Source organism: Ahaetulla prasina, chromosome 3 (assembly GCF_028640845.1).
Source record: "Ahaetulla prasina isolate Xishuangbanna chromosome 3, ASM2864084v1, whole genome shotgun sequence".
In the NCBI taxonomy this organism is placed as follows: domain Eukaryota; kingdom Metazoa; phylum Chordata; class Lepidosauria; order Squamata; family Colubridae; genus Ahaetulla; species Ahaetulla prasina.
This window is the reverse complement of record NC_080541.1, coordinates 192,622,839-192,634,927: the sequence shown is the minus strand read 5'-3', so window position 1 is coordinate 192,634,927 and position 12,089 is coordinate 192,622,839. Positions and strand designations below refer to the sequence as shown.

Below are 12,089 nucleotides of genomic sequence, written 5' to 3'. Positions count from 1 at the left end.
TTGACTTAGCAACATATAAAGGGACAGTCACCAATTTTGCAGAGATTGTGCAACAGCTTGCTTTACAGTCAGCTTATGCTTCCAAACTGAAAGCTGGTAAAGGTAAGAGACATAGTATAGGAAGCTGCAGAACATGTACTTGCTGTAAGCACCTAATATTTACAGAATAATAGAAAAAGGCCTGAGGTGTAGGAAGCAATAATAAGATAGGCACAATGGTATGATAGACTTAATAAAGGCTTTATTTTCATTGAGAACCAAATCTTACAGTACTTTTGTAACTGCTCAGCAATAAAGTATCTTGTGTTAGTAAAATCCAATCCACCCCGTTTACCGAACAAAAATGTGACACAGCCTTTATATTTGTTTAGTTTTTGTAAATTTTCTAATTACTTTTCTAATTAAAAAAAAAATCCAGCCGAATCTTTATCAGAAGAAAAAAACATGGTTGTGGGAAGAGTTGTAAAAGCTAGATCTGTGTCTCATTCTCTGCTTTATTCCATAGAAACAAGACATATAAACCATTTTATCAATTAGAATTCTTATCGATCTGGAGTTCATAAAAAAAAATCTCACACAAGCTCTGTAGGACTGTGCATTTAGGGTTGGCAATAAGGTGATAATCTTAAATGACAAAGTGAATTACAGTAACTACATTAGAGAAAATGAACCAAAGAATCAGCCGTTGAGAATGGGTAACTCGGCACTGTATTACAGCCACCCTCAAGGCCATTATGTCTCTATACATAATGACAACTATACAAAATTGCAGTTACCTTGAAACCCAAGAGTATCATAGTAACTTCTATTTTGCCTTCACGATGTGGTGCAGGTATATGGAGAAAAGCAGTACTTCAATATAATAGTACATAATCTTCTTTCTTGAGAAAATGGGCTCACAATCCTGAGAACACTGAAGAATTGTTTTTTAAAAACCATAGAGATGAATATGGAGAACCATACTCAAATGCAATTATGAGATGGATGGTATGCAGATACTTCCTTAGCGATACCAAGAATAAAATTATCTGTTTTAGGGTTTTTAAAAACTGTATGCTACTTCCAGTAAAAACAAAGGAATGCTGCCTTTGTTTCTACCTATCAGAATATTATCAATTCAAATTATAGCTTGGTAAAGTTTTCCAATTAAGGTTCTGATGCACTCGAGAACAAAGAAACTGGCACGGTTTGCCAGCGTTAGATTCAAGTGTGATGCTTTGGGATTTGGTAGCACTTTGGTAAAGACTAAATGCATTTATGAAATGTGTGTGAACATTCACTGAGTTTCATATAAAAAAATGACTAACTGTAAAATGTATGCATATACAAACTGAAAAATAATTTTTCATTATATTATTATGAAGGAATTGTTTTTTGATCTGACACCAAGTTTCTCTTAGACCTTGTTATGTAACCTCACATGGAAAAAAAGTTCAAAAGGTAGATAATCACACATAGTAAACCATCCAGAATAGGTGAATTTCAAAACTTTTCCAGCAATACTGCTTAATTCTGAAATATATTTGTTTCTAAATTATTCTCTCTGAAAAATAAAAACACAAAGGAAAGAAAAGCTTGTGGGGAGGTACTTGGGATATCTGTACAATATTTCTATCTCAAAGGCAGATTTTGAGAGAATGATAAGGAAAAACTAAGAAATAAACTGGAAGAAAACCCAACATGTTTTCCAAACTTTTGTAATATATACACAAATGAACACATCATTCAGACAGTATGAAAATCAGTTTAATACAGTGCATTCATATTTAAAATAAATGTATGTTTGTTTCTGCATGGGCTATTGGTTGTCACAAATAGCAAACATCCAAGTGCTATATAGAAAAATGTACAGCTAGAACAGAAGTGTAAATTTAATTTATTTCCATAACAAAATAATTTATCATTCCAAACCCACTTCACCAATTAAAATGGGGAAAGTGACCAAGTTCAGTGTCATGATGAGAGGCATTTCAATGTTGCCAATATAAATAGATACTTCAAAGTACTAAAAGCTTAATGCAATTGTACATCTAAACACAGTAAGCCAAAAATGGCTTATGGAGTTTTCATTTTGTAATGCTTTACAAGACTTCTAAAAATTTCATTCAACTTAAGTTACCACTTTCACATCCCAAGTCTCAACATAGTCAGAATTCTGAAAGATAAGGATCCAGCAATGGCATTAGCTAAGTCCAGAAGCTGAATATTGGAGTGTTTGGCCAATAACATTTATTATTTAAAGGAATCCAACATTCTATAATACAGATGCTGTCCTTGGAAACTTTTGCTTACTTTGTTCAAACCATGCTCTGTAGAATGTAATTCCTAGTTTGGGGCATAAAGAAATAAAAGACTTTGCGCTTAACGAAGTCTCCCAAGTATATGTGCACCTTTAGCAACAGGTGACCAGTCCCAATTATTTATCCAGCTCACTGCTGATACAGTTACATGTTTTCAGCCCAGGCTTCAAGCTCTTTCATGTCATCATCCTCTTCCTCTTCTTTTTTCTTAGCTAGAAGCAAAGCACAATAGTACAGAATTAAGCATTTTCCTTTCAATACTGATTTAATTACCACATAGTGTGCAAGGTATAAAAACCCCTATAAATTAGAAAAATCATTAGACTGCTATGCTGAAAGAATGAAACTAGAAATTTATGCAAAATCTGTTATTCAATTAAGCTGAAATATAATATGAAATTACACACATCAGACAGAGAAAAAAAATTGACAGGTGAAAACATAAAGGTCTCACTACCTGTACTATAACAAATGCTTTATGTTACGCGATCTACAATGAGTTTATATTTCCAAGAACCATTTAATGACATATCAACCTTTTTGTCATGTACAGTCACAATTTGTAATATTGTCCTAATCTCAAATTTCCACCGTGTAGTTTATAACATTAGATCAAGCAATCAGAATAGAGCTGCAAGGGACCTTGGAGATCTTCTAGACCAACCCCGTGCTCAAGCAGGAGATCCTATACCATTTCAGACAAGTGACTGACAGGTCTCTTCTTAAAAACCTTCGGTGATGAAGCACCCTTTCTCCTTAATTCCAGGTTCCTTCTCTCCTTGACTAGTTTCCATCTATTGTTTCTTGTCCTGCCCTCTGGTGCCTTGCAAAATAAGTTAATCCCCTCTTCTTTGCGGCAGCTACCTCAAATACTGGAATACTATCATGCCACACACACACACCCCTTGTCCTTCCTTTCTCTAGACTAGCCAAACCCAAACCCTGCAGCCAATCTTCATATGCTTTTGTCTCCAAGCCTTTAATCATCTTAGTTGCTCTTCTTTGCACTTTTTCCAAAGTCTTAACATCTTTTTTGTAATGTGGTGACTAAAACTGGATGTAGTATTCCAGGTGTGGCCTTACTAAGACTTTCTAAAGCGGTACTAATACTTCATGTGATTTAGATTCTATGTTTCTGTTTATACAACCAAGGATTATATTGGCTTTTTTTGGCTGCTGCCACACATTGCTGGCTCATGTTTAAGTGATAGTCCACTAGCACTTCAAGTACCTCTCACAGTTACTGTTTTTGAACCAGATTTCGCCTAATCTATACTTGCACCTTTGGTTTTTCCTGCCCAGGTATAAAAACTTGCTTTTCTCCACATTAAATTTCATTTTGTTGGATAGAGCCCATTGTTCAAGTCCGTCAATATCTTTTTGGATCCTGAGCTTGTCTTCTGGGATGTTGACTATTCTTACCACTTTAATGTATTTTTAATACATTAAGTTTTTTTTAAAAAATATGTATTTTTATAGTTCCATAAAACTGTTATTGGAAAAGAGATCGGATATTCCTATAAAACAAACACATTTTAGACGCAGGTGCGGCAAGTTATTTTTAAAAATAAAGTATGCAAATATGGTATATATGAGTATGTTTGTAGAGCAACTACATTTGTCATAAGACATCACTTTCCAACATTTACCAGGCTTTGAAGGTATAGCTATAGAGGGCACATTGGGTAGTGGAACATTCTCTGGACCACTGATTTCCAACAGATTTTTATCCAGTTCTTCCTGCTCTAGTTCTTCTAATTCAGCCATCAGCTCATCCTGTAATGGAACAAGTGAGAAAAATTTTCATTGCTTGTATTAGTATCTGTAATCACATATGCTAATATTGTATTATGAGAAAAATAGTTTTAATGTGTTTTTATGAGCCACTGGGTGTAACTGGATTTTCTCAGAGTCTCACCATTTATTTAATTAATGGATCTGAGCACCAGCCAGCTCCACAGTAATTCATGGCAACTCCCAATATAAAATAACAATTTATTTTTAGTTATTTATTTATAACATTTATTGGCCATCCATCAGTTCAATTAAAGATGAGGCAAGCAGGAGCAGAATGGAGGAGGCGGCGAGATCTGTTATCAGCCACTTCCACTATTATGCTCCCACATTGGAGCCCCAAGATAACTGAAAGAGCCAGGCCTTTAGGCTCTTACAGAAGGTCAGAAGGGTTGCAGCCAACCTTACTCAAGGGAGCAAGATGTTCCAGAGGGCAGACATAATGGCAGAGAATAGCCTTCCTCTTAATCCCACCAGCCAGAATACTTGAGCTGACAGGGTCCACAGCATGCTTCCTCTGCCGGCATGGGTGGGGTGGGCCGATCCCAGTGGAGTGAGACAATCCCTCAAGTGGCCTGGACCCATGCTATAAAGGGCTTTAAAGATGATTACCAACATTTTGAATTACACTCGGAAGCTGACCAGCAGCCAATGCAGCTTGTGAAGCTCTAATGTTACATGGGTTATTGTTTGGGCCCCCAAGAACTATTCGTGCTGCCGCTCTCTGCGCTAGCTGTAGCTTCCAAATGTTCTTCAAGAATAGTCCCATATACAGTGCATTATAATAGTTGTACATTGTGAGATGATTAGGTGCTAAATGATTGAGTGCAGGGACTCCTGATCCAGCAAAGGCTGCAACTGGTGCACAACCTGAAGTTGTGCAAAGGTTCTCCTAGCTGCGACTGCCACCTGCTCTTCGAGGAGGAGTTGCGAGTCCAGAACAACCTTTAAGTTGCAGATCAGACCCATTTAGGGCAGTGCCACCCCATCCAGAGTGGGGTGACATAGTACCGGAACTTGGGGCCCCATGCACCCAAAGCCACTCAGTCTTGCCAGTCTTGAGTCAAAGTCTCCCTCATTCAGGCCTTCAGAGCCTCCAGGCAGCGTGAGAGGGCAGCAACAGCATCACGTGCGTCACCAAGTGTGGAAATATAAAGTTGGGTATTGTCAGCGTACTGCTGATATCTCAACCGATGGTGAAAGATTATCTCACCCAGCGGCTTCATGAAGATGTTAAAAAGGAATGGAGAAAGTACCAAATCTTGTGGCATACAACAAGATAACTGTTGAGAGTTGGACTTCTCATGCCCTATTAACTCCAAGTGACACCAGCCATGGAGAAAGGAGACAAATCAGCACAAAACTGCTGCCCAGCCCTAGGCCCTGTAGCCAACCCAAAACGATACCATGTTGAATGGTACTGCAGACTACTGAAAGGTTAAGAAGAGTGAGGATGGTTTAACAGCCGCAGTTCTTAACAGCTGACCACATCATTACGTCCAATGTTTTCTAAACCATCATAATGCATTTACTCATGAGTAATTAGCCCTCTATCACAGTATTTTAAAGACTGAGCTTCCTCACCACTGTATGTCTGACACAGAATGAAATTATTTTTAGTTATTCTTACATCATCAAATTCTTCACCAATTCCTACAGGCTTGGAGATAGCGGTTGAAATCTCATCAGCTAACTCTTGCTGTTCTGCAATATCTTGCATCAGTTCATCTACTTTGTCAATATCCCTGTAAGAGACCAATTTGATAAGGTTCATCCATTCAGGTAATATCTTGGAGATCAATTAAAACTACTAGGCATTTCTGGAAACCTATATTGAAATCATTTCAACACTGATTTAAGTTCTTTTAATTTAATTTAAATTCTTTTAATATTAGACTTAACAGTTTATGAAGATGAGTCACTATAATTATTTGCAACACAGTAAGGATATATTCCAGTTAGAATTTAAACTGAGATCAAAGAAGTGAAATGCCTTTTATGCTACATGAAAAATGATTTCAGTACAAAAAGTAGAATGCATTTATGAATAAATAATCACAGAAATGAACTATAATAAGTGTTCCATTTTTTTCAAAATAAAGGAATTGGTAATTATTAAGCAAAATTGGCATTTCTTTACCTTATTCAGTAATACTTACATAAGTATTACTAAATTAATAATTTCACAATATTCAGATGCTTAGAGGGGGGGTGGAATTCTAAGACTTGTGATCTGTTTTCCCTAGATCAATTTTGAAATTTTTAAAAAGCTTATTTTTTGACAATGGTCAAAAATGGCTTGTACTAATTAAAACAAAAACGCTACAGATCCTGATCATTGTACCCATCCCTCCAGAAAAAAAAACAATGGGAAGGATATCTTACATGTTATCATGAGCAGCTTTCATCGCTTTTGCTGCAAAACCCATATTCTTGAGCACTTCAGTGTTGGTGTTAGCATTTTCCAAGGCTTCCCTCTGGAATTCAATTGTGGAGAGTGTGCCATCTATTTGAGCAAGTTGCTTTTCGTATCTCTTCTTTCGTTTTAGAGCTTGGAGTGCAGCTGGATAAAAATAACACAAAGCATGATTGATACATAATGTGCCTCTAACTGTCCCTGCTAGAATGCTACCCAGAATATAAAACCACTTCAAATGTGTGCTCACAATTATTTCTCTTTATTTTGCTCCAAACTTCAAAATTAACATTATTATTGCCAGCAGATCCTCTTTCCTGGGCAAATAAATTTTACTTGTTATCTCTAAAAACCCACCAGATCAGATAAAAAGATTTACTGGTGTTTATGGAAAGTACAAATGGCCTTGGACAAAGATGAAAAGAACTTCAAGAGAAGAGGCAATGAGACTAGAAGAAAACAGGGATTAGAATTCTATCTACGGGACTTAAGGATGTCTGGGAGGAGGCTATGATTTACTTGAATCTGTCATTAAATTCCATCATAATCTTTTTTTAAATTTTTTTTATTTTTAACAACGAACAAACATAAACATAAAAATCTCGTCAAACCAATTACAGTGTGTTGGTGGGGTGTTTACGTATCTTCTTGTGCCATTTCAAAATAAACATTTCTTTCATACATCTGTCTTACATTGTCCAGGTCTCTTACTCAATCAATTTTTAATTAAACAGTAGTATTTTTTCTAATAACATTATTCATTCCATTCTCCTAAATTAGTTTAATTCAAATTACTTCTCTTAATCTTGACCTTTTAAAAAAAAATCTTTTCTAACATGTCTTTCCTTCTAACCAGTGATAAAATAAATCCCATATATTTTATACTATTGCTTATCTTCTTGTTCTCTAATTTCAAATGTCAATTTGCTCATCTCTGCACATTCGATCATCTTTCTAATAATTTCATCTTGCGAAGGTAATTTCTCATTTTTCCAATTTTTAGCAAACACAATCCTGGCTGCTGTAATAATATTCACAATCAAATATTTTAAATCTCTAGTATATATTTCAGGTATAATTCCCAACAAAAAAACTTCTGGCTTAAAGTCTATATGTTTTTTGATCATTTTCTCCAACCATGTGTGTATTTTAGTCCAATATTTTTTTGCTTCAACCCATGTCCACCACATATGGTAATATGATCCAGATACCTGATGACACTTCCAACATTTTTTGGATTTATCCTTGAACATTCTAGCAATTCTTGTCGAGAGTAAATGCCACCTGTAAAACATCTTATACAAATTCTCTTTAAAATTCAATCATAATCTTTATTTACCCTGCACAATCAACCTTAGTTTTGACCTATTTATAGAACAAGTTCACTTTCTTCACCTCACACAAAGTTAACAATAGACAATCAACAACCATATTATACAAAAAACCTACAAATCATAATGCACAGTCACATGATTCCAACTTCCATTGAAAAGATATGTACTATTTATCAGTAGAATCTATGCATTTGCTCTGAGATGTTCAACTGATGAAATTTAAGCCAGGCTTTTGGGAGACTGAATTACCCAATCAAATCAGTAAGCAATCAATAAAGTCACATCAATTCCCAGGAAAAGCATATTAAAAGGGAGCAAAAAAACCTAGAATAGATCATTAGTTGTCACAACTTACAGTTAAAGCCATTCAAGCATATTATTAATAAGCAACCCATGCTACAATCCAAATGATACTGCACTTTTTCAGGCATTGAGTGACAGCCCATGCTTGCGTATAAACAATCCCTAAAGTAAAATATATTCTCAGAAAAACAATAAAACAATGTTAAGCATGGGAACCAGAACCAGCAAGAAATCCAGGTATCTAATTTGTTCCCTAGATGTGTACTTTCATAGAATCATAGTGGAAGGGACATTATCATTATCATATTCACCCTACTCTACACTTCAAGATGCACTATATCAATTGTAAATGACTATCAAACCTCTATTTGAAAATATCCAGTGAAAGGATGAGTCCATGTAGTGATTTACGATATTCTATTGACTGGAGTTCTTACCATCAAAATGTTCTTCCTAATGTCCACATCCTTGAGATTCCACTCTATTAGTCTTACCTTGTGGAGTTTATGAGAATAAATCTGAACCCTCTAAAACACGGCTGCCCTTTCCGGGTTCAAGACCCAAGCATCATGTAATTGGATGAATCCCCGTTACCTGCCCCAGCTCCTGCCAACCTAAGCAGTTTGAAAGCATTCAAGTGCAAATAGATAAATAAGTATCACTTTGGTGGAAAGGTAAACAGTGTTCTCAGCATAGAGTCATGCTGGCCACATGACCAAATGTCTTTGACAATGCTGGCTCCCTTAGCTAAGAAACAGAGATGAGCACCATCCCCAGAGTTGTACATGACTGGATAGGGGAAACTTTTACCTTTACCTATGACAGGATTCAATTTTAACTTATCAATGGAAATTAAATTGCAGGTCATTCTTACTAAGCCACAGAATCCATGTAGGCCTCAAATAGGAACAAGGAGGCAACCCAAGTTGAACAGACAAATACAAAATATTGTATAATTTCACATGAATCCAAAGTATTCCCTTAGTACAGGGGTGCCCAAACCCTGGGCTGCGCAAGCCAGCGCTTGCACAAATAAAGCTGCGCTCACAAACACACTCACCTGTGGCTCCTGCGCTGCCTGTCCACAAAGCCAGACAGGTTGGGGGGCCCTGCCTTAGTTTCCCACTCAGGCTATTTCAATACCTGATCTGCATATCATAGCAGAATTTAATTTGGGAGGGAGAGTAGGGAGAGAGAAATTATTGGAAAGAATTGGAATAGACAAATTAGTAATTTTAATTTGGATGTGCACCTATTATTTATTTTTTATCATGCATTTATTTTTTTTATAAATAATTCAAAGTGATGAACATACCTAACACTCCTTCCTCCTCCTATTTTTCCACAGCAACAACCTTATGAGGTGGGTTGGGTTGAGAGAGAGCAAATGACCTAGAGTCATCCAGCCGGCTTTCATGCCTAAAGCAAAACTACAACTCACAGTCTTCCAGTTCCTAGCCTGATGCCTTAACCCAACCAGCTTAATACTTAGGAATTAATATGGTCAAAAATGAGATGCCACCAATGCTAAGAGACAAATCAACTAAAAGCATTATAAAATGGTTGATTACATACTGTACTGTATATCTAAAAGATTCTAAAAATCCAAAGTGTGTGTGTGTGTATTACAATTCCACACAATATTCCCCAGATACCTGTTGTGCCATGGATGCTACTGGAGTGGGAGGGAAGTCTCTTCAAAATTATTTGAACATCCAACACTCATGATACTACTGAGATGTTAATAAAGGAACCATTCCAACTAGGGTGCTTTTCATTAAGTGACTTGCATCTTACAATCAGAGGTTGCTCCTTCAAACACGGATTTCAAAAACAGTAGAAACTTCTCTCAAAAGTTTTGCTCTTCTGTGTTAACTGATGTTGGTGCATTTTGCTTCTGCAATCATCCTCGCTCACACCCATTCCATCACATAACTTTTGAGGCCAAAGGGGAAGCTGTAGAAAGCCCACAACACCCACAATTCTGAACCTACCTAAAGAAGCACAGATTTACTCACCTACCTATAGAAAATGTTTAATCACCTACCTATAAAAGAATATGTTTACCCACCTACCTATAGAAACAGATTTACTCACTTACCTATAGAAGAACATGTTTACTCACCTACCTATAGAACATGTTTACTCACCTATAGAAGCACAGATTTACTCACCTACCTATAAAAGAACATGTTTACTCACCTACCTATAAGATGCACAGGTTTACTCCCGAGGAAACACACAGAACACGACCCACCTTTTACTACCCTACCCGCTCGCTTGACCATCCAAGGAGGGCGTTCAAATTCACCTCATCCGAGTCCACCCACAAACGCGAGATGGGCTTCCTCCGTGGCTCCGATCAGCCGGACTCACCGCGCTTATTCTTGGTGCCGTGTTTGCGGGCCGCCAACAGCTCCTGTTCGATCTTCTCTTCCAGGAACTCCTGTTTTTTACTCAGCATGTCCTCGGTCTCTTTAAGCCTCTGGATGGCCTCCTGGGGAGAAGGCCCCTTCCCGCCGCCTTTCTCCCCCGGGCCGATCCCGAACAACTTCCCCAGCAGCCCCGACATGGCTGGACCTCGCGCGAGGAGAGGGACCGACCGATAACCCCAGCCCGGAGGAAGTAAGGAAAAGAGGGAGAGGAGGAGGAAGGAGGCTCTCCCGAGGATGCTGGTTGCTCCCGAGGTGCAGAAGCGGACGTGGCGGCGAAAGGTGATCCCTGCGGTCCGCTTGAACCGTCAACCGGGTTAGCTGGCCGCATAGGCCAAAGGCCCGACAGTGACCCCTCTCTTACACCAGTCCTCGGCAGCGCAGCAGCCCCAAGCGCCCCCCCTCCCAGCCCCACGACTGACTCACGGTCCGGAGTAAAACCGCCCAGGATCCTATACGTCACTCGTAGAGCTATGGCAACAGCGGTAACCCCGCCCACCTCCGGCTTTCCCCCGGCTCAGTGGGTGTAAATAAGCAGTAAAGGCTGCCGGGAGTTGTAGTTTTGCTCGAAAAGAAGGACGCTGTTGCATAAAACAGGGTCTCCAACCTTGGCAACTTTAAGACTTCTGGACTTCAAGTCCCAGAATTCTGGGAGTTGAAGTCCACAAGTCTTAAAGTTGCCAAGGTTGGAGACCCCTAGCATAAAATGTGCTTAGACCGTAGAGTTTCGTCAGTTCCTGAGTAATGTTAATAGTTTCATCCATATATATACTATATAAAATAAATAAGTTGACCCACTCTTCTTTGTGGCAGGCCCTCAAATACTGGAATAGTGCTATCATGTCGCCCTTAGGCCTTATTTTCTCTAGATTAGTCATACTCAATCCTGAAACCATTCTTTATGTTTTAGTCTCTAGGCCTTTAATCATCTTAGTTGCTCTTCTCTGCACTTTTTCCAAAATCTCAACATCTTTTTTGTAATGTGGTGACTAAAGCTGGATGCAATATTCCAGGTGTAGTCTTACTAAGGTTTTATAAAATGGTACTAATACTTCTGGTGATTTTGATTCTATGTTTATACCACCAAGAATATATTAGCTTTTTTGGCTGCTGCCGTACTGTCAGCTCCTGTTTAAGTGATTTGACCACTAGGACTCCAAGTTACTGTTTTTGAGCCAGATTTTGCCTAATCTTTACTTGTACCTTTGGTTTTTCCTGCCTAAAGTGTGAACCTTGCCTTTCTCCACATTAAATTTAATTTTGTTGGATAGGGCCCATTGTTCAAGTCTGTCAAAATCTTTTTGGATTCTGAGATTGTCTTCTGGGGTGTTGGCTATTCCTGCCAGTTTAGTGTCATCTGCAAACTGAATAAACTCTTCAGTTCCCCTTTATTCCTTCAAAGTCATTTATGAAGATATTGAAAGTACTGAGCCTGTGACAGAACTATGTAAGATGTAGTACTATTAAGGACTACTTATTGAGTATGGTTTGTCAGCCAGTTATATATCTA

General features: G+C 38.0%; 1 protein-coding gene across 1 annotated transcript; it reads right to left on the bottom strand.

The window, feature by feature from the left end:
- Positions 1–224: 224 nt before the first annotated feature.
- On the bottom strand, positions 225–11,000 carry CHMP4B (charged multivesicular body protein 4B). Its single transcript, XM_058177753.1, has 5 exons — positions 10,524–11,000; positions 6,480–6,657; positions 5,725–5,839; positions 3,950–4,076; positions 225–2,512 (listed from the first exon to the last, which is right to left on the bottom strand). Exons 1-5 carry the CDS (start codon positions 10,717–10,719, stop codon positions 2,445–2,447), a joined length of 684 nt encoding a protein of 227 aa, XP_058033736.1. The 5' UTR covers positions 10,720–11,000; the 3' UTR covers positions 225–2,444.
- Between the last annotated feature and the right edge of the window lie 1,089 nt (positions 11,001–12,089).

What these genes read in the sequence shown, in the direction of transcription:
- CHMP4B (XM_058177753.1), bottom strand. Translation starts at nt 10,719, where the DNA reads ATGTCGGGGCTGCTGGGGAAGTTGTTCGGGATCGGCCCGGGGGAGAAA. An exon ending in CGGCACCAAGAATAAGCGCG is followed by an intron (nt 6,658 to 10,523) that starts GTGAGTCCGGCT and finishes ATTTTTATCCAG; the next exon opens with CTGCACTCCAAGCTCTAAAA. An exon ending in AGCTATACCTTCAAAGCCTG is followed by an intron (nt 2,513 to 3,949) that starts GTAAATGTTGGA and finishes CTTTGCTTCTAG; the next exon opens with CTAAGAAAAAAGAAGAGGAA.